Source organism: Loxodonta africana, chromosome 10 (genome assembly GCF_030014295.1).
Source record: "Loxodonta africana isolate mLoxAfr1 chromosome 10, mLoxAfr1.hap2, whole genome shotgun sequence".
Lineage (NCBI taxonomy): Eukaryota > Metazoa > Chordata > Mammalia > Proboscidea > Elephantidae > Loxodonta > Loxodonta africana.
In genome coordinates, this window is record NC_087351.1 from 83,910,879 (window position 1) to 83,934,206 (window position 23,328).

A 23,328-nucleotide genomic window follows, 5' to 3' on the forward strand; every position below is an offset into this window, starting at 1 on the left:
AATTTGTACATTTCGGGCATCTAAGTTGTTCCCAGCTTTTCCCTATTGTGAACAATGCTGTGATGGACATCTGTTGTGTAAAAAAATTTTTTTTTATTTCCTTAAGAAATTTCTAGGAATGTGAAACTGGGTAAAAGAATGTAAATTTTCAGGAATATAATAACTGGGTAAAGAATTTTTTTTTTAAATCGTGGTTTCCTTGAAAGCTTCCCCTATCCTCACTGCTGTCGAGTCGTTTCCGATTCATAGCGACCCTGTAGCTTCCAGCTCAGGTTAATTTCTCATTCAAAAACTTATACACATATTGTTTTGTGACTTCGGTTGCAATCCCCATAATGTGACAGCACAATCCCCCTTTCCACCCTGGGTTCTCTGCATCCATTTGTATAGTTCCTCTCCCTTCCTGCCTTCTCATCCTGCTTTTGGACAGGAGCTGCCGATTTGGTCTTGTATATTTGATTGAACTAAGAAGCACATTCCTCATGTGTATTATTTTTTGTTTTATAGGCCTGTCTATGTCTGAAGAGTAGGCTTCGAGGATCGGTTTCAGTTCTGGGTTAATAGTGCATCCAGCGGTCATAGTTTTGGGGGTTCTTCCAGTGTCTGTCATACGTTTTAAGTTTGGTCTTTTTACATGAATTTGAATTCTGTTCTGCATTTTTATCCTGCTTTATCTGGGACTCTCTGGGTGTTCCTTGTCAGGGCAGTCATTGGTGATAGCTGGGCACCATCTAGTTCTTCTGTTCTCAGGCTGGTGGAGTCTCTGGTCCATTTGGCCTTGGTAAAGAATTTTAAAAATTATTAAAGGCTCTAGATTACATGTTTCTTAAAGGTTTTATCAGATTTTTACTCTTCCCGATAGCCAGTTAGCACATTTTGTATAAATAAATAATTTGTATTTATTTTATTTATTGACTGGATACATTTTTCAGATGTTTAGCCAGTTTTGTGAATTGCCTATTAATATCTTTATTCCATTTTTCTTTTGAAGTCTTATTGTTTTATCCATTGACTTATGACTGTATATATTCAGTGTATTAAACCTTTAGGAATTTGTTGCAGTTTTTCAACTAGTTTTTGGATTGCCTTTTAATGTATAGATGTTTTAAAGTTCTATGTAACTGAATCTATCACCCTTTTCTTTTATACATAGAAAATCTCTCTCCTTTCAGACATCACATTTTTGCCTGTGACGTCTATTTTATTTTTAACCAAGCCTTTGTTGTTGTTAGGTGCCATTGAGTCAGTTCCAACTCATAATGACCCTGTGTATAATAGAACGAAACACTGCCCAGTCCTGCACCATCCTTCCAGTCTTTGTTATGCTTGAGCCCATTGTTGGAGCCACTATGTCAGTCCCTCTTGTTGAGGGTCTTCCTGTTTTTTGCTGACCCTCTGCTTTACCAAGCATGATGTCCTTCAGGGACTGATCCCTCCTGATAACATGTCCAAAGTATGTCAGACGTAGTCTCACCATCCTTGCTTCTAAGAAGCATTCTGGTTGTACCTCTTCCAATACAGATTTGTTCGTTCTTTTGGCAGTCCATGGTATATTCAGTATTCCTCGCTAACACTAAGTCTTTGTGACTTAATAATTTCTTAAGAAAGGAAGGCTACAATTTTGTGAATCGGGAGGACTTTGCTACTGAACATGGTTACTACAAGTTGTGTTTTGGTAGTACAAAGGTGCCACTGTACTATTTGTAAACTAATGACTTTATTCTGGTACTGGATACTTGAAGTGTCTGTTTAATTACACATTACTAAGATTCTGTTAAATGTGAGTCCTTGTGACAGTACTGTATCAAATATATAACAAGTTGAACAAAGCATGGTAAAATTAAGCCAAAGGCTTGATTTACTCCTACTTGAATTATCCTTTGTTTTGAAAGGCTTAGAAATGAGGTTGACTGTTGTGGCACAACTGATATAAAGAAATATAATTCACTTTTCTGTGGTAGAAATATGATTGATTGTAGCATTGGGCCATAAGTTGGCTACCAAAAGGAATGTAAAATGTTATCTCTGGCATAGTTTATGCCGATAAGTATTAATTTTCTACTTTGTACAGGTTCAAGTAAAAATATTTATATGTATGTATATATATAAATCAGTTAAAATGAAAATGCTTTCAACTTGCTGGAAAATAAATACTTCTAAACTACCTCATAGGTAATTATTGTTATGTAAATAAATTCTTTCATGATTTTTAAGTAAAAGAACAACTTTGAGAATTAATATTCTTGGTGGCATTCCATGTGTTGTAGGTCAAATATGTTTTATTTAATTCAAAGCCTGAGTACTGTATATTGGTCTTATACGTTTGCTTGTCTTTGCCATTAGAATGTAAACGTCTGAAGGGTAGTATTTTGAGCACCCAGAGCAATGCCTCAGATAGTTATTGAATGAATATCAAGATATAGACTGAAAAATAGAGGAAAAAGAAATATTTTTTTGAGTGTCCAGAATGTGCCAGACATTTTACTAGACACTTACCAATCTTAAGTAAATAGAACATTTTTTTCTAAACATTAACCTTTTAAAGTTTTCTTAACACTAAAAAATGCCCGTTGTGAGCAATAGGATTTTTAGGAGACAGTAAGAAACTAGACATGTGGGAAGCTCTTATATGATTGGAGGTAGATTTCTGTTCTGAGACATGGTTTCAAGAGCCTAAATGAACCGCTCCCCTGTTTCATGTAATGAACTTCAATCAGAGAAATGGCACAGAAGGCTGATGAAAGCTGTGGATGCTGTAGAATTAGAATATATACACATATAGGTAATTTCCTTGCGAAGGTTTAGTTCACGAATCTGTATAACCTAAAATTAGTTTTTAAAAAAACTTTCCGAGGCATTTAAAAAATGTATGCAAAATAGCAGCAGATGTCAACATTTTAATTTTTTGTTAAACATAATTGCAACTTCACTTTTTGTAGACAAAGGCATAGCAAGGCCAAAACATTTTTTTAAGTTTTCTTAACAATGTGTAGTTCTTGTTCTTGTTTTTAGGTGCTGTCAAGTCGATTCCTACTCATAGTGACCCTGTGTACAACAGAACGAAACACTGTGTGGTCCCTTACCATCTTTATAATCATTGCTATGTTTTGAGCCCATTGTTACAGCCACTGTGTCAGTCCATCTCATTGAGGGTCTTCCTCTTTTTTGCTGACCCTCTACTTTACCAAGCTTGATGGTCTTCTCCAGGAACTGGTTCCTCCTGATAACATGTCCAAAGTACATGAGATGTAGTCTCATCATCCTTCCTTCTAAGAAGCATTCTGACTGTACTTCTTCCAAGACAGATTTGTTTGTTCTTCAGTCAGTCCGTGGTATATTCAGTAGACTTTGCAAGCACCGTAATTCAAAGGCATCAGTTCTTCTTCAGTCTTCGTTATTCATTGTCCAGCTTTTGCATGCAATCTGAGGCGAATGAAAATACCATGGCCTGGGTCAGGCACACCTTAGTCCTCAAAGTGACATCTTTGTTTTGAACACCTTAAAGAGGTCATTTGCAGCAAATTTGCCCAGTGCAATACATCGTTTGATTTCTTGACTCTTGCTTCTGTGGGCATCGATTGTGGATCCAAGTAAAATGAAATGCTTGACAACTTTAGTCTTTTCTCCCTTTATCGTGATGTTGCTTATTGATCCATTTGTGAGGATGTTTGTTTTCATAAATAAGACACAGTCCCAGACCTGAAGCACTTATGGTTCAGTGGGTGGTACATCAGAAAGCCTTGAAAAAGATCAAGATGTATTCTTTGTGATTGTCATTTGGGAATCAAAGGTGTTGTGGAATGTTTGGGAGACCTCAAAGGAAAGAGTGGATGCTAATAGCTACTCAAGGACAGAGAAAGCAGGCAGAGCTCCCAGGGCCTGCTGAAGGAATACAGATCACAGAGAGCTGGTGTGGGTGTAAGCAGGAGTCCAGGGGCTCAGCAGAGCAAAAGCCCCAGTGCTGCTTGACAGCCAGGCATTTCCAGATGTTGAAAGAGATTGCAAAGACCAAAAACAAGAATATTTTCTAGTTTACCCACTGTATTTTTTTCTCAAAGGATCCTATCAGTTTTTATTGCCTCTAACAACATAACGATGTCTGTTTTAACTATCACCTTTAACAGTAGGTACTGGCATTCCTAGACTTTTTCCTAATGGGTATAAAGTGATGCAGTGTTGTTTTGATTTGTATTTCCTTGATGCTTATTATACCCATGATTGTTATAACACTAGCTAGTGTTTCCTTATGCTTGTGTTCCATTAAAGAGTATTATATTGTCAAAAAACTTCAAAATCAGTTCTTTTTTGTCAGAAAACTTGAATCTGACAGCCCCTCACTTTTTATTGCCAGCAGATCTGGTGTTAGATGTAATATGGCATAGTGAAATCAAGATTTTCTTTTAAAGTATGAAACCTGTACTTACCTATGGTACTCTCAAGGGATGCTCTAAAAAGGACCACATGGTGCTGGGGAAGGGAGGTGGCGTGGAAGTCTTGAAGGATTGTTATTATTGTTGTTAGTTGCCAACAAGTTGGCTCTGGCTCATGGCAACCTTATGTATAAGAAAACTAAATGTTGCCCGGTCTTGTGCCATTTTCATGATCATTGGTGTGTGTGTCAGTCATCTCATGCTGCTATAACACGTACCACAAGCGGATGGCTTTAACAAAGAGAAATGCATTCTCTCACATCTAGTAGGGTATGAGTCCAAATTTAGGGCATCAGCTCCAGGGAAACGATTTCTCTCTGTCGGCTCTGGAAGAAGGTCCTTGTCATCAATCTTCTCTTGGTCTAGGAGAATCTCAGCACAGGAACCTCAGGTCCGAAGGATGCACTCTGCTTCCAGCACTGCTTTCTCGCTGGTGTGAGGTCCCCCTGTCTCTCTGCTTACTTCTCTCTTTTATATCTCAAAAGAGATTGACTTGAAACACTGTCTAATCTTGTAAATCTCATCAGTATAACTGCTGCTAATCTGTCTCATTAACATCATAGTGATAGGATTTACAGCACATAGGGAAATCACATCAGATAACAAAATGGTAGACAGTCATACAGTACTGGGAAACATGACCTAGCCAAGTTGACAGATATTTTGGAGGGACACAATTCAATCCATGGCAGTATGTTTCAGTCCATTATTGTGGCTATTCTCTAAATCTATCTCACTGAGGGTTTCCCTCTTTTTTGCTAACCCTCTTGCTTACCAAACACGATGTCCTTTTCTAGGGGTTGGTCTTTCCTGATGATGTGTCCAAAGTAAGCAAGCCAAAGTCTTACCATCCTTACTTCAAAGGAGCATTTTGGTTGTATTTCTTCTAAGACTGATTTGTTCGTTCTTCCGGCAGTCCACGGTGTATGCAATATTCTTCACCAACATCACAGTTCAAATGTATCAGTTTTTCTTCTTTCTTCCTTTCTCCTTGTCCAGAGTTCACACGCATATGAGGTGATTGGAAGGACCATGGTTTGGGTCAGGCACATCTTATTCATTAAAGTGACTTTTTAAAAAAAACTTTAAAGAGGTCTTTTGCAGCAGATTTGTCCTACACAACATGTCATTTCATTTCTTGACTGCTGCTTCCATGGACATGGATTGTTGATCCAAGTAGAATGACATCACTGACAATTTCAGTTTTTTTTCTCCATTTATCATGATGTTGTTTATCAGTCCAGTTGTGATTATTTCTGTTCTGTTCATGTTCAGGTGTAATCCATACTGTAGTCTTTGACTACTGTAGGCTGTAGTCTTTGACATTCATGAGTAAGTGCTTCAAGTCTTCTTCATTTTTGGCAAGCAAGGTTGTGTCATCTGCATATTGCAGGTGGCAGAGAGGGATGGGTAGGAATAAACAAGAAGAAGGAGGGAAGAGAATTGTGTGTTCCAGCAGAAGTTGCCACTTGGTCTCTCCTGAAGGCTCTTGGTGCATTCAAGGAAGTGTAACTGATTCCCTCTCCCTTTGACTAGAGCTAAAGGTGCATGGAGTGTGGAGAGATTGGGCTGTTAATTAGGGAGATGTATCATGCATTCTGAAAATTCTGATCTTATTCTGAAAGGCGAGGCAAGCTATTGTGAGGTTTAAGGAAGAGTAGTGTAACAGTGTTGTGCTTGAATGCCCTTTATAAACACTAAGCACTGAATGGCAACAGTGGTCAGATTTTAAAATAAGTGCTAATACAAACACAGAAGACTACATTTTATGATCGTACTTACTGTTCTAGCTAGGGTATTTATTTAGTTTTGTCACAAAAAAAGAAAAGAGAGGGGGCAACAAACAAAAGACTTCCTGCCGGTTTACATTTTGCTTAACCTTCTTCTGGTTGGTTTCTGAAAGTTTAAATGATCAAGTTAATAAATTTGTAGATAAAATCTCATTTAGAAGTGAGGAATTTTTAAGTGTGGAGGAATACATTAAAATGAAAATGTTCTTTGAAGGCTACATATAACGTAGATACGTATTTCTATGTGTACGTAACTAGTTAAAAATCCTGGAGAAATGTGTTCATTGAATTAAGAAAAGATATTTTATTTGCTCTTAATTTTTGTTGATGAATTTCCAGAATCATTTGTATAGGGCTCCTATTTTTAGAACCAGTATGTATAGATATGTATGTATTTATTTTATTGTGCCAAATGTGAGGTGTTTCATCAGGTATTTTATGCCTGCTTTGTAGCGGAGGTCCACTGCCTGTCCTGAACGTAAGCAAATTCTTTCATTCTCCATCATCCGCCTTTTTTCCTTTCTTTTCTGATTCTGTAACTACTGGCTTGCCCCAGGGTGGTACAAACGGCTAATGTGCTCGGCTGCTAACTGAAAGGTTGAGTCTCCTCAGTGGCATCATGGAAGAAAGGCCTGGTGATCTAATTCTAAAAAATCAGCCACTGAAAACCCCGTAGAGCAGAGTTGTACTCCGACATACATGGCAACACCACGAGTCCGAATCTACTCGATGACAGCTCTTATAAGTACTAGATTAAGTCTCCTTGGAAGTCAGCTGTCTTGTGCACTGAATCCCTTCTCTCCTCTGTGTAGCCCAGGAGACAACTGTTCTGTGATTCAGTATCTGGCTTAGTGTGTGTGTATGTCCAACTCACAGAAACTTTTAGGAGTGGCTACGTTTGGGGTTGAGTTTGGGATGTCTTGAAGGAAAGATGTACTTTTTAATTTATTCTTTTCTGCACTGAATTTTTGTTTTTTAACAAGAAGCATGCAATTCATTGATTTTAAAAACAACTTTTAAAAAGGGGCAATAAAGGGAAAACTTTTGTATGAGAGAAAAGTATTTGAGGGTAAAAGTTAAAAAAATTTTGACCATTATTAATCTGATGGCAGTTGTTTTAATTCCTGGTGTCTGTCATCTCTCATTATGCTGTACAAAGCCCCCTCCTTCTGTTTCCCTCTTTGTAGTGCTAGAAATTTTAATAGCTGGTCCCGTCGTGCATTAGTTTACCTTTTAGTTATTTCATTGTGATAGTGTTTTATCCAGTTCTAACTGACTGACTTCTTGTTGCTGTTGTAAGAGATTTGCTCATTGGTGTACCTTTTTTTGTTGTTGTTTTTAACGAAGAGAAATCTCTCACAGTTTGAGAGGCTAGAAGTCCAAATTCAGGGCACCAGCTCTAGGGGAAGGCTTTTTCTCCCTGTTGGCTCAGGGAGAAGGTCTTTGTCATCAATCTTTCCCTGACCTAAGAGCTCCTCAGCACAGGGACCCCAAGTCCAAAGGGCACACTCCACACCTGGCACTTCTTTCTTAGAGGTATGAGGTCCCCTGGTGTACTTATCTTTTATGCCCTTTGATGACACTGAAGCCAACTAATAGGTTCTTGCCCAGCGGACTAGCGAACTGAAGTCAGCCAGATGCCTGTTTGGAAGAACAGAAAGGTTTATTCACAGTATGCAAACTGGGAGGCAGGCAGGGTCTCCCTACCTAAGGCTGCCAGCTCCCTGAACTAAGGCAGATTTGCTCTGTATGTAGGGAGTGATGTACATATTCATGAACAGTGAGGGGAGGATCTTCAGTCCTGCGATGCGTGTATAGTCCGCATAATTTTTGTGAATGACTTTTTGCACACAGCTCTAAATATACTGTGCACAGCCCTAAAAAAACAGCGATGGCTCACTGCTGCCACACCAGGAAGGTCGTATAACGGGTAAATTTGGAGTTGGTGCGCTTGCACCTCTGCCTCTTGCCAGGAGAAGAGAGCAAACCTGGGGAATCAACCAGTCATGGTGAGGTGTTTTAAAAGTTGTAACAAAAATGTAACAAGAGTAGACTTTTCTGAAAACTATAATGGGATGGTCGATAACCCTCTGCCTGCTTCAGTACTGGATAAGAGGAGAGAAGGTCAAACTGATGCTATTTTTCAATTTACTACTGTTTTGAAGGCTCTTTAAGGGAGGAAGATAGAACTGAAATCTATATTAAATATTGGTTATGTTGACTTACTTTTGACATGCCTCCCTCAACACAGATGTTTATGAGATAACCATAATTGCATTTTCAAGTATAATATAAATTCTGTTAATTTATCAATTTCTATTCCATTTTAGCTGAGACTCTGTGGCTTTTATTTCTAATGATTAAATTTCATGGGAGAACCTATTGTTTAATAGACTTGATGGCAGTAGGTTTTTAGAGCTTAGGTGCTTTGGGGATAAGAATTGGCTGGATCTCTGCCCTCAAAAAACTAAAAATCCAATTGAGGAGATAAGGCCCAACCATGTATACAGAGTGAATCAAGGAATTTCAGTAAATAGTAGTAGGGAGCAGTCTCTGGGTGGTGCAAATGGTTAAGAGGCTCTGCTGCTAACCAAAAGTTTGGAGGTTCAAGTCTACCCCAAGGTGCCTGGTAAGAAAGGCCTGGAGATTTACTTCCAAAAATCAGCCATTGAAACCCCAATGTCTCATGGAGTCACCATGAGTCAGAACTGACTTGATGGCAAGTAGTGTAACTGGTAGTAGAAGGGGTGGCATTTTTAGGAGGCAGAGTGCCCTGGTGCAAAGAGCCTGGCTTAAGAATCAGATTTAGAGCAGTGACCCAGTCTCCTCTTTGAGGCAGACTCTTCATCTGCAAACTGTGGAGGATAATATCTCCCTGCATATGGCTGTAGGGAGTAAATGAAATAGTACACAGTGCCTGGTGCATAGCTGATGCTCAAACTGGTTCTAATGGATGGCTGTGGATTAGTGAAAAAGGGAGCCCTGGAGGGGCAGCATGGAACGCAGACTGGATAGGATTCAGGGAACGAGGAGATCTGGTGTCAAATGTGAGTTCTGCCCCTAGCTAGGTAGCTATTGCTGGACTGTTTTTGGCCCCTAGATACCACATCTGGAAATTGATAAGGTATTCTTTATAATAATTCATAGGTTTAAAATTCTGAATGTGGGGGCGGGTAATGCTCAATTCAGGTTCAGTTGTCTGGCAGAGCTTTATGAAAAGCCTGCGGCAGTTTGTCTAGGGCTGAGCTATTTCCTCCTATTAAGTGAAGAAGGAAGCAGGTGCCAGTTAGTCTTGAATCGCAGATGTAAATAGAGGTAAATATTTATATTTGCAGGTTATTTGGTATCCATTTATTTCTTTCTCTGTTGCAGCTATTAAATCCTTTTACTGCTCATTGGTAATTGCACTGTGTGACTTGCTTGATACCCTCTTTATTCTATCACCCTTAGTCTACCATCAAGCTTTCTGCCAAATTTTTCTGGTCTTTCCTTCACGCTCAACTATACAAAGCTCTTTGAAGCCTTGAGTAGGCCTATGAAGCATAACCTCCTTCACTGAGTTTTTCTAGTTATGGGAGTAGATAGCAGGCAAATGTGATTCTAGATTTTGGTCCTTACTCTGGCCAAACAGGCACCTTTCTTTTCCTTTTATTTTCTCTCTCCTTCTTTCTTTCAATGTACATAACAAAACATACACCCATTCAACATTTTCTACATGTAAAGTTCAGTGACATTGGTTACATTCTTCGCATTTTATCACCATTCTTGCCATTTCTACTTATATTGTTCACCACTATTAACTTAGACTCTGTGTCCCCTAAACTTCTCCTGTATTTTAGAGTTACTGTTGTCAGTCTGATCTTATATAGATAGATAATTCTTTAAAAGAGTACACTGCTCAAGGCAAATGTTCTTTACTAGTTGAGCTAAACTGTTGTTTAAAGATGACTTCATAGGATAGTTTTGGTTCACAGCTTAAAGATTATTCCCGAGCAGTAGCTTTGGGAGTTCCCTCAGTTTCAGTGGATCTAGTAAATCTGGTTTATATGTCTGGTCCACATTTTTCCTCTTTTGGAAAAGGATACATCCATCAGATCCTTGATCAAAACATTCAGTAATGGTAGCCGGGCACCATCCTGTTCTTCTGGTCTCATGGCAGTGGAGGTAGTAGTTCATGGAGGCAATTAGACCTGCAGTCCATTTTTTTCTCCAATTTCTGGGTCTCCTTCTTGCCTTGCTGTTCCAAGCAAATAGAGACCAATTGTATCTTGGAAGGCCTCTTATGAGCTTTTAAGACCCCAAGCACTGCTCATTGAAATAGGAGGTAGAACAGAGATTCTAAAAACAATATTAGGCCAGTTGACTGGGCAGACCCTCAAAACCATGATCTTAAGCCTTCAAACCAAGAAAACTTATCCCATGAGGTGTTTAGTTGTACCTAAGTAGTGCCTAAGAGAGTGCCTCTCTTTTATATTATTATTTTTGGCTGCTATTGTTATAAAATTATATATAACACTCTATTTGCCATTTTATCCTTTTTCTGGTGTTAATTGATTTCTTACCTCTAAATCTGAAATATAACGTTATCTTTTTACGTTATGTTTTTATCCATAGCTGCTTTATTCATTTTAACTTCAGTGCAAGTTATTTGAATCCAGTTTGTCTCCATCAGTGTCATCTTTTTCAGATCATGAATGTATGGAGAACAGGAACTGCATTTATCAGCTCTGTTTTCTCCAGTCTTTTCTGCTTTGTGTCAAAGGGGAAGAACGGAAATGAAAGGAGGAGGAAATTTTAGTCTAAAGTATTATGTGCTGATTCATAAATCTTAAATTACCCATGACTTTGCACTGAGATGTTTGTATTTCAGGCTAACTTGAAAGAGTTAGCTGTCCCTTCTGTCTGAGGTGTTACTTTAATGTAACATGAATGATATTCAGGAAAGCCAAGAGGGTGGTAAATAGTTTGCCTTATTTGGTTATCTGAGCTAATCTAATATTCAAACGTTGAAGTTATATTCCTGTTCTAAAATAAAGTTTCCCGTTACATTTGAAGTAAGAATATTTTTTGTTGTTGTTGTTGGTTGCCGTCAAGTCACTTCTGACTCACGGCAACCTTGTGTATAGCAGAATGAAATGTTATCTGGTCCTGTGCCAACTTCATGATCATTGTATGTTTGGGTCCATTATTGCTGCTATTTTGTCAGTCCATATTTTGAACACCTTGCAACCTGGGAGGCTCATTTTCCAGCACTAATTCAGGTGTAGTCTGTTGTTACACATAGGATCTTCATTAGCTAATTTTCAGAAGTAGATCTCCAGTCCTTTCTTCATAGTCTCTCTTAGTCTGGAAGCTCCAGTGAAACCTGTCCACTATGGGCGGCTCTGCTAGTATATGCAGTACCGTGGCATAGCTTCCAGCACCACAGCAACACAAAAGCCACCAGTTCACAACTGTTTACATGGAAATCTTCACAAATACTTTTAACACTGTGTATCCCTGAATTATCTGGGCATCTGAGTTTTTATTCATCATTAAGATTTCTTCTATTTGCCATGAAACATTGAAGTTATTCCTGTATTTGAGAGGCTGTACCAGTTAAGGAGTCTGACAGTATCCCATTTTGGCACATGGAAGTATTTGATGAGGAATACTGCATCTTTTTGGTGAGTCTACCGTATTGCATTGTAAATTATTTCATAACAGAATCTATAGTTACTTTTGTTCTCCTCAGTCTCTTTTTGTAGTTTTTAAACTGTGTTGTTTATGCTCTTGGCACGAAGAAAGTTTTCTGTGTTGTTCCTTTCTCTCAGTTCCTTGAATTATTTATTGTTCTTACTTCCTTACCACCCATTCATTTCTTGAAAACAAAACTGAATTTTCCACTTTTCTGCTTGTTAGCATAATATCGGTCCATTTTAGGAAACTGAGAAAATAGATAAGTAAGGAAGATATCAATTAGATATCTGCCTATGTTTTTTCTGGGAGAGAGTCACGACCAGAGACTTGGAGTTAATAACGGAGGCAATATTTAAGCTACAAGTACTTAAAACATCACCAGAAAGTATACTGATAACCATGCAGGTATCTCCCCCAAGTAATTCTAGTATTCTGTCTTCATTCATTTGCACAGGCAACTGTGATCCATCCAAATCAACATCCTGCTCTCCTTAGGAACATTTTTGCACCATTGTCCCCGTCCCTGTTATCCCATCCTAACATACTCAAGGCTCTTGCTCATCCTAACAGCCTTCACCATCCGTTTTAAACATACGAGGAATGGTACAAGTAGTAAGCCAAGGATACCACCTTGGGATCCCTAGCATTTAAAGGGGGCTGCTAAAAATACAGAGGAATGGCAAGCGAATGAAGAAGAACGTGATTATCACAGAGATCAAGAGAAGAGAATTTCAGGAAGGAGGGAGGGTCAAGAGTACAAACACATCGAAGAGCTAGATTACAAAGACTGTTTTTAAGAAATTCCCAGAGGTTCCCCTGCCAGCAATATTGGGTATCTGATAATGTGAAAGGCTGGCCTGGGATGATAAAACTGTGTCCTAGCAAGAGAGAGTCCCTATTATTAGAGAGCTTACAGCCAGATTGAAAAGTGTATAGAAAGGAGGCATGATTTACGTATATTCCTGTCACAGCTTTCATACCTCATCTTTTTCTTGTCTACATCCCTTATCACACCTGTAGCTTCCTTTGGCGGGAGGGACTGTTTCCTCAACTATCCCTAGCACCAGGTGCTGGGTCAGCGCTCAGAAGAGAGCGCAGAAACCCTGGGGATGATTGAAAGAAGCAGCAGCTCTCCTGGAAGAGTGGTTCTTAGAAAAGGGTGGTGGTATGTTACATTGTAATAGACCTTGAATGATAGAAACACTTTCAACTAGTAGAATTTGAAGCAATCTTGTTGTTTTCTGATACAGTTCCCAGGAACTCAAAGAACTAAACTGTGGTCTCTCTAGATGAGATTGGTATGCTAGCTAAATAAGTCTACGGTGAACTTAAATAGTAGCTAGCCAAACTCAAACTCAACTGCCATTGAATCGAATCTGATTCGTAGCAACCCTGTAGGACAGGGTTGATCTGCCCCATAGGGTTTTCAAGGCTATAAATCTTTATGGAAGCAGACTGCCACATCTTTCTCCTGTGGAGCAGGTGGTAGATTTGAACTGCTCACCTTTTCGTTAGCAGCCAAACACGTTAGCTGCTGTGCCACCAGAGCTCCTAAATAGTATCTGAACCAAAAACCCATTGCCCTCGAGTCAATTCCGACCCATAGGGTTTCCAAGGAGCAGCTGGTGAATTCAAACTGCCGATCTTTTGGTTAGCAGCCAGGCTCTTAACCACTGTACCACCAGGGCTCCAAATAGTACCTAGAGGCATAAAATTAAACATGTAACAAGGAAATTTCGACAGATGGAAGTGACATGCTGTAAATTAGTATTGCTCTTCTGTTTAATTCTGTTGCTTTTTACCACATTTAATGATGTTTAAGCGGGTTTGCTGATAGTTAATAGAATTGCTAGTAATTGCCAACATAAGTCTACTATTTCAGTCAACCCCAAGGAATAGGTTTAAGGTGCTAAAAATGGTCTGTCATCATATGACACACGTGGATGTCTTTATTTTTGGCTGATAGTTTAATAAGTGCAGAGCTTCTATAGTTCTAATTAGTGACCAGGGTTTATATTGTATCTTCTTTAAGGAGGCTTAATTTTTATTTAAACCTATTAAATTAATTTGAAAAAGATTTTGGAACTATTCCTATAGAGGTAAGTTAAAATTCTTATAAATGTTAATTCATCTACTTTTGACAAGTCAATTCTACTTTGTGAGTGTGCATTTTTATCTTTTAAGAATAATGTCTCATTTCTGGTATATCCAGAACAGACTTCGACTTTTATTCTTGTTGTTACGTTTTATATTCTTGTCAGATACTAAATGTTTCCTTTGAGCGGAGTTCCTGGTGATAAATGCATTTTCGTCTTCAAATAAGCACAATATATTTACCCACTCAGGACCAGGCTCCCAATGTTAGTGGCCATTTCAGAATGCATATCCACCTCAGTGCACTCTGGTTAGGACTTGTGGTATAGCTGATAGAAGATGTCCATTGTAGAACCTCATTTCTGAACAGGAGTTGATTCTCTCTGATCTGTCTTCTTATTGGGTTGTGTTACAATACATAAAAGGGTTTGATGTTACAAATAAAGGGGCAGGAAAAGGAGGGATGGGTAGAAGGAGAGAGGGGGAGGGAAGGAGAGGATAGGAAGGAAGAAAGGAAAGGTCATCATGACTTAAAAAAAAAAATCCACTTTTTAACTTACTCGACCATCTTAAACCTCTTCATTTTTTACAGGCATTAGATTGTGGCCAAACCTTCCCTCTACATGCCCCCCCCCGCCCCCGTATTTTGAAATAAAGAGAAAATATTCAGTTCTTGTTATAATCAAGGCGTAATAGGAATCTTGGTATTTCTTTTACGTTGCTAAGGAATTTTTACTTTGAAAAATAAGATTTAAAAATATAGGAAGCATACAAGATGGTTCTGAAGAGAAATCCTGTAGTACAGGCAGTCCCGGATTATGAAGGAGTTCTGATTCTTAGTCTTTAAGTCATATCTCTACATAAGTTGGAACAGTTAGGTACTGTTAGTATCTAACAGTCAAATGTTTGTTTTACTGTATAGTATATAGTATACCTTTCTATGCATAAAAAAATTAAACACTTCCAGATACTCTGAAACATCTTTAATGTAATAATACAGTAACAATAGTATTTGGATGCACCTTTGAAAAGTTGCGCCCATTTGTCATTATGAAACATTGTCTGTACTTCAAATTTTTTATATAATGGGCTTTACAGGGGCTAGTTCGTAACTACTGGCTGTACTTAAGTCCGGAGTTTGTAACTTGAGGACTGCATGTAGTGATAGCCAATGATTGGGCAATTCCAAGACAGTTACATTCATTGTGTTTTAGTGCCAGGTTTTAGTTTCCCTCTACATTGGCTATAACATCACATACCCTGAAAAAGACAGGTCTGTGGTAAACCATCTTCTAAGGGAAAGAAAGTGGCAAGAATGAGTTTTTATGATGGTGGGGTGGGTGTGTTGGCTTTTGGAAAATGAAGATTCTGGGAATGGAAAGTGATTTATTTGAATTTTGATGAGGTTGTGAGAAATGTGGAAAGAATCTAAGTTTTGTAAGCCTATTTTTTTTTATTGTATTAGAATTATTATTTATGCTTAGAATTATTATTTATGCTAGTGTAAAGTATTCTCTCTTTGAAAGATATTTCATTTGAAATACTCAGCTTGTGTGTGTGTGTGTGTGTGTGTGTGTATAGATGTAAAATAGCTCATAAATTCTGGTTTGGACTGTCAAAGGATTTTTTTTTCGGGAAATGTACTGGTGTTTACTTTGCATTTTTCATTCAGTTGGCTGGTTTTCTTTCCATTTTGTGGGGAACACATTTTGAACCTCAGCTGTGGCCGCATGTGCTGCTCTTTGCTGCCCTTGGAAGCAACAGTTACCATATTATTGCGCTTGAAGGTTTACAGTTGAAAGAGGAGCGTGTAAAGTTCTGAAATATAAAGGAATGGTAGCAACTTGACAATAAAAGTATCTAGGAAGCTCAAAAGTCAGGTTTAATTAGGTAGCTCTGCACGACCATTATCCTTTTAACAAAAGATGGTGAAGAGGAGCGAGAGTGAAAACAATTGCTGCTTATCTGAAAGGCTGCAGAGAGCAGCCCTGGGAGCCCAGCCGGAGCTCTGCCGGGCCTTGCGTTCTGCGGGCAGCTTGCATTTTTGCAACACCCCTAAATGTTCCAGCTTATAAATAGCAGCTAGTCTTCTAACATGATGCTATGTACTGCAAGAGAAATTAAAGCGGCTGCCTCGGAGGCAGGAAGCCGACTATCGAGATGCTTAATTATTGTGGAAGTAAGTGCTTGTTACTGTTGAGTAGAGAGAGCAGAGAGTGCGGGGTGTCCTCGGGGTGTCAGAGCGGTGATTTGTAGACAATGCTGCCCTGTCAGCGCTGCGCTGGTTCAGCAGCATCTTTCCAAACATGGATTTGGCAAGCATTTAAAGGCCACATCTCGTGTAATTTGTGGAGTCTTAGAAAAAGGATCCTGTGTTTTTATTTCCAGCATGTACGCAGTGATGCAGGATTTTATACTCAGGATTTGTGCTTTTTTGCCACTGACTGACGTGCTTATGAGGAAGTTCGTTTTCTTGGCTCGTCACCTGGAAGGATGTTAACAGTTCTCGGTAATCTGTTGAGGAGGAGGGAGATGTCTATGGAAAGCAGCATTTTGTTCCCGCTGTCTTCATAAATGAGCACTGATGGGTGGGGTAGGTTTCCATGTGAAAGGAAATGCAGGCATTTTGTTAATTAGTAAAATATTTCGAGCTTTAAGAGTAGATGAAACTAAGGAGAGCTTGAAAAAGGTGCTGGTGAATGCCGGATTCGTTCTGAAATCTTCCTCGTCTGGGTAAGTAGTAAAGTGGAGGAAAATGTGGAAGAGGGTTAATGGATGCGATGACTCTGGGAGAGCCCTTTTATTTTCTCTCTGCTGTATTTGCTCTTGCCAACTATGTTGAGCCTTGGTAACGAAATATCAGGCAAGTATTGATTTTGAATATGGGAGAAGTTAAAAAGTCAGTGTTGTAACATATTCAGTAAGATCAGTTTTTAATTTGGAGTTTTGTCCAGAAAACTGACTGTTTTGCTCTATTTCACTCTGTTGGTTCTGTCTTGAACTTCTGGTCAGCACAGTGATTAATGACGTTCAACGTTATTAGAGGTCGTTGGAGCAAGCCTTTACGTGGGGTAGGAGCCGGGATGTCCTAGACAGAATGCCTCCCCCTTCGCCTGAGTTTTATGAAGTAGTTCAATTAAGCCGAAGTCTTAATAGTCTTTTTTTTTTTTTTTTTACATTTTAAGCGATGGATATTATTATATGCTGTTACTTTCTTCCTTTCTTTCATACCCGCTTTCCTAAATGTGGATTGTGGAACTATTAACCACAATCCATTATTGAGTCTTATATTCACACATCTGTTTTTGGCAATATCAGATTTATTTTTAAATGTATTTATCAAATGCTAATTCACATGGTCTCCTTCTCTCTTTTAGAGAAAGCATGGGATTATGGCAATCGCAGAGTCCCAGTAATGCAAGTTCCATTCAGTTTTTTCTGAAACAAAGCCATCTGTTTAAGTGAAGCAGAGGAACTGTTGTGGATTATAATATTTTGAAGATCTGGATTTTCAGTGGTTTGAAAGTAGAGCATCGTTTAACCTTTTAAATGAAAAGGATTAAGATCCCATGCAACTCTTATATCTTCTGGAAGCTGTTCTCCAAAAGGGAAGTGCACATTTAAAACAGGGATAAGATGGTCCTTTCTGTAGGAATTTAAGCCTAATTACTTTTACATCATGACCAGCTTGAAACGGTCGCAGACAGAAAGGCCCGTTGCCACCGAAAGGGCCTCCGTTGTGGGAACAGATGGCACTCCCAAAGTGCACTCTGATGACTTCTACATGCGACGCTTCAGGTCCCAGAATGGCAGTTTAGGATCCTCAGTCATGGCTCCTGTGGGGCCCCCTCGAAGTGAAGGCCCTCACCATATAACCTCAACCCCCGGAGTCCCAAAGATGGGGGTTAGGGCAAGAATTGCAGATTGGCCCCCAAGAAAGGACAACGTGAAAGAATCTAGCCGTTCAAGCCAGGAAATAGAAACCTCAAGTTGCCTTGAGAGCATGTCCTCCAAAAGCAGTCCTGTGAGTCAGGGAAGTTCTGTTAGCCTCAATTCCAATGACTCAGCTATGTTAAAAAGCATACAGAACACGCTGAAAAACAAGACAAGACCGTCGGAGAACATGGACTCCAGATTTCTCATGCCTGAAGCCTATCCCAGCTCCCCTAGGAAAGCTCTTCGCAGAATACGGCAGCGAAGCAACAGCGACATCACCATAAGTGAACTTGATGTGGATAGCTTTGATGAATGTATCTCACCCACATATAAAACTGGACCATCACTGCACAGGGAATACGGTAGCACATCTTCAATTGATAAGCAGGGAACGTCCGGAGAAGGCTTTTTTGACTTGTTAAAGGGCTACAAAGATGACAAATCTGACCGAGGTCCAACCCCAACCAAGCTCAGTGACTTTCTTATCGCCGGTGGGGGCAAGGGGTCTGGTTTCTCCTTGGATGTTATAGATGGTGCCATTTCACAAAGGGAGAACCTCAGGCTGTTTAAGGAGAGGGAAAAACCACTCAAGCGACGTTCCAAGTCTGAAACTGGAGACTCATCTATTTTTCGTAAACTACGCAATGCCAAAGGTGAAGAACTTGGGAAATCATCGGATCTTGAAGATAACCGATCAGAAGATTCTGTCAGGCCTTGGACGTGCCCTAAGTGCTTTGCCCACTACGATGTCCAGAGTATATTATTTGACTTGAATGAGGCGATTATGAATAGGCACAATGTTATTAAGAGGAGAAACACCACCACAGGAGCTTCGGCCGCTGCCGTGGCATCCTTGGTCTCAGGACCTTTGTCCCATTCAGCCAGTTTTAGCTCTCCCATGGGCAGCACAGAGGACCTGAATCCCAAAGGAAGCCTCGGTATGGACCAGGGAGATGATAAAAGCAACGAACTTGTAATGAGCTGTCCATATTTTCGGAATGAGATCGGGGGAGAAGGTGAAAGGAAAATCAGCCTGTCGAAGTCAAATTCTGGTTCTTTTAGTGGATGTGAAAGTGCCTCCTTTGAGTCTACCCTTAGCTCCCATTGCACAAACGCCGGAGTTGCAGTTCTTGAAGTGCCCAAGGAAAACTTGGTGTTGCATCTAGATAGAGTGAAAAGATACATTGTGGAACACGTGGATCTTGGTGCATACTATTATAGGAAATTTTTCTATCAAAAGGGTGAGTGGAGAGCTTTTACTTTTAAGTTGTATTTTGCTGTACTTTCTGGAAAAAGTGGAGTACTGTATATTATAAAGATTTTTTAGCAATGTGACAAAAGACTTGCATGAATTCTGTATCTTTCTCGATGCTAAAATAGTTAAATAGCTCTTTGCTGCAATTTCTTTTTGCGTTTTGGGGATTAGTTCCCCCTTTCAGGTATAAACATGTCTATGTATTAAAAATTTACTATTGAATTTTTAAAAAAACTTTGATTTAGTGGTTGAAATTATCGTCTGTGCTGTGTAGGAGACTTACTATATCATCTTTGTGGATAAATGTCTTTATTTAGTCATTTGAAAGTATAAAGTTGAAAATATTTTAAGTATAGCTTTTTATTTTTAAGGATTGCAAAAACAATGAAATACTGTGTTTCGTTTATTTAGCACTTTTACAGTTAGTACAGGACAATTTCTTTTTTGCCCCAAAAGTTTTCATCAGTAAATGGGAATTATAATACATTCCTACCCATTTCAAGAAATTTTTTTGAAAATTAATTTCATCATTTGACTAAAGTCACAGACAGTGAGTTTCAGAGCCAGAAATCAAATCTAGGTCTTCTGGTGTTGAGTAAAAAAGGCGCTGAAGAGAGAACCTCTGTTAACATGTTGATGACTTTCTTTCTAGTCTTTTTTTTTTTTTTTTTTTTTGGTGGGGAAAATACATACATATATTATTCAGATTATACTTTATATACAGTTTTATCTCATACTCGTAAGAAAAGCCCTTTTGATTTATTTGAAAAATAGCATAAATGTAGTCTTAAGCACTTTCTAATAGTGTTTTTGAGGAGCATTATTTATTGAGGAGATAAGTTTCGGTCATACAGATACTCAAGTTAGAAAACAGGGTAATGGCTGAGAAGGACATATACCTGCTGTCCCATTAGCCAGCTTAGTCATCTCTGCGGCCAGGTAAAGATACACCTGTGGTGAGAGGCTCCCTATCTGCAAACTACTCAAGCAATGTTTTAATTTCCCACCTACTGTTTTCAGATTTTGGCTTTTATTTAGATGCATTCTGAATGAAATGTAGTTGCATGTCTAGTACTCATTAGAGGAGCCCTGGTGGCACAGTGGTTAAAGGGTTTAGCTGCTAACTGAAAGGTTGGCGTTTGAACCCCCCAGCTGCTCCGCAGGAGAAAGATGTGTCAGTCTGCTTCCATGAAGATGACATACAGCCTTGGAAACCTTAGGGGGCAGTTCTGCTCTGTTCTGTAGGGTCCGTATAAGTCAGAATCAACTCGATGGCGGTGGGCTTGATTTTGGTTTTGGTTTTAGATATATTCTGCATGAAATTTAGTTTCCTCTCTAGTACTCATTGTAACTTTATAATATCGTTTGCTTAGGGTAAAATTTATATTATTAAATGATGAACCCCATCATGAGAATTTAATGATCAAAAGAATCTTGTCTTGTTCATAAATACCCATGTCTCATTCCTAAATATTGATGGTATGGGTCCTAGGATCAAAAAAATGTTTATTTTCTCAGAATAATTTTCTGGAGTTCAGATTTTAGAAATCATTTCTTCTCACACTGCCCTTCAGGGTGTAGGGTTTCTCAACCTTGGCACTCTTCGCCTTTTCTTTATTGGGAGGGTTATTCTGTGCATTATAGGATGTTTAGCAGCATCCCTGGCATATACCCATTAGATGCCAATAGCTCTCCCTCCCCCAGTTTTTTCATCCAAAAATGTCTCTAGACATTGCCAGATGCCTTCTAGGTGGTAAAATTATCCCCTAGCAGAGAACCACTGGTTTACTGTACCTGGGGAAATTTCTACATGTATTTCTGAGCTGTCTGTAGGTTGAGGCTGTCTTGCTAAAAACTGACATTGACATTGAATCAAACATAGGAGAGAACGTATTAGTTATAACCTTATTTATGTAATGGAGGGCACTTTTTTTCCTATTTAGGCAATATACTCATATTAATAATAAATATTTTTGAGCGCGCATTAGGTACCAAGGACTGTGCTAAGCGTTAGACATAGCGTGCTTTCTCATATCAACTTTTCAGTGCCCACTGAAAGTAGATACTATTATTCTCATTTTTAAGATCAGAAAACTGGGCTTAAGTAGTTAAGTGGTATGCTGTTACGGATCTAGTAAATGGGCAACCAGGATTCCACCTTTGGTCTGTCTGACCAGAGTCCTTGCTCTTAACCCCTGTTCAGTGCTTTCTACTCTATTAGACTAAAGGGAAGAGGTACATTTTAATGTTTAAATATGGTAGAAATTTGTTTATCTTTTGAAAGTATGCAATAAAAATTTGAACACATATGTTGCAGAGTAATTCTGCCTAGATCATGAACCCGCATAAATTTAAAAGCCACTAATTATAATCCCAAGTAGTACCTAATTTGAAGCATGAAACAAATCCTTTTACTGAACATGATTGGAACTAGTGAATTGAATATATTATTTAATTCAAGGAATCATTAAAAAAATATTCTGGAGATTTCATTTGCACTAAAACATATAAGAATATGTTTACCAAACTCTAGTGAGGCTTCAACAGTGTTTCCACCGTTTTGAATTCTACATGGTATTAATAGTATAAACACGAGCAAAAACATAGGCATTAATAAAGCAGTGTGAGTATAGATTCTTAGGTTTCATGTATTTTTTTTTTCTCATTTTAAGTTGTTTTACCCACATCTAATCTAATAGCTTTTTTTTTTTTTTGGTGACATGACTTTATTCTTTTCAATGTCTTCAACTTAATTTTTGTAGAAACACCATATCTTTTGTCTCATACTTCATCAGCTTTCATAATATTTAATGAAAATTTATAATTACAATAACAAGTCAACTGGCATAAACAGGTTTGGGATGACACAGTTGACTCTTCGTCAGCATATACTCCAGCTGGTGGAAGCAGAAAGTTTGTATGGCATGAGAGATTGCCTGCTAACCCAGACCATCCGGTGTGCTTTGGACATTCATCAGCAGGGTTTTCGGAGGGAATGGAGAACAGTAGATAATCCAGAGAGTTGATCCAGTGAAAGCTGGTTACAGAGTGCACATCCTATAATAGCTTATTTTGGGCCAAATAATGTAGAATTTTCAAATGAGGTAGGTCATTTATTATAATTATAGTCTACAGGTTATGACTGTGGCTAACACCACATGAAGCATAAATTAAGCCATTGAAAGTATAACTATGTTAAAATATTTTATGTATCTATACTTTAAAAAAAAAGTGCAAAATATAATTAAATAATTATGTTTTTTAACACAATTTTTTTTAAATACAATTTTGCTTCACTCTTATGAATGCACTAGCTCATTTTCCTAACCAGAACCTTAAAGCAAGCCATCTTGTTGAAGGAACACATCAGTGTCACATGTAATTCCTCTAGTAACAGGGCATAACACCACTGACCTGGCTGTCAACTCAGCCTCTTCCTCACCAGCTATTTTTCTTTCTGTCGTTTAATGCATTCCTGACTTCATGGTGACTCCGTCATTGGAAAAGAATTCTGTTTACCAAAGTTCACCGTACAGCCAACACTGTATGTAAAATTTCATCGTTATTCAGCTAATGAAGTCAAACTCACTTTTTGATATTACATTGTTTTTATAAACATCATTGTTATGCAGGTTGACTCTTTAGCAGACATTTGACCCTGCCGGTTAGACTAAGTTCATTGGTGGAAAGATGCTGGAGCAATAGATTAACCCCATTGTTTGTACTTATGAAAACAAGCAGAACACCATTAATCCTCCTCTTTCAAGTTCTTTCTCCTGCCCGCTTCTCTCTGCCATTTTGTTAGTGTGTGATTTTATATTGAGACTCACCAGAATTAAATAACAGTAGTAATACAGCTGACATTTATTGTGCTGTTACTTAGTGCTTCATGTAGACCTGCTCACTTAATGCTTAGAGAACCCCTGGGTGAACTCGTTACTGTATAGAAGTTCAGGTGATCCAGTCACACCTTCTTAGAGAGTAGAGACTAGGCAGTAGGGCGGCATTAAAGCTAATAAGGTCACCTCCCTTTGAGTGTGAATATATTTTACATTTAGTTTTTGTTTAGGTAGTCACCATGATGAAAGTACGAAGGTAACTGGTAAGTGGAAAATACTAAGTTATAGAATAATTATGATGCTGC

General features: G+C 38.7%; 1 protein-coding gene across 35 annotated transcripts in view; it reads left to right on the forward strand.

Moving 5' to 3' along the window:
- Nucleotides 1–23,328, forward strand: part of SIPA1L1 (signal induced proliferation associated 1 like 1) — a 410,589-nt gene that overhangs the window by 237,034 nt on the left and 150,227 nt on the right. For 32 of the 35 annotated variants that reach the window (XM_064292664.1, XM_064292691.1, XM_064292692.1 and 29 more), the window contains one exon: nucleotides 17,371–19,170. The exons of the other annotated variants lie outside the window; for them this stretch is intronic. In XM_064292664.1, coding sequence (XP_064148734.1) covers nucleotides 17,673–19,170 — 1,498 coding nt within the window. In that variant the 5' untranslated portion in view covers nucleotides 17,371–17,672. The remainder of the gene's footprint in view (nucleotides 1–17,370; nucleotides 19,171–23,328) is intronic. 35 annotated transcript variants of the gene reach the window in all.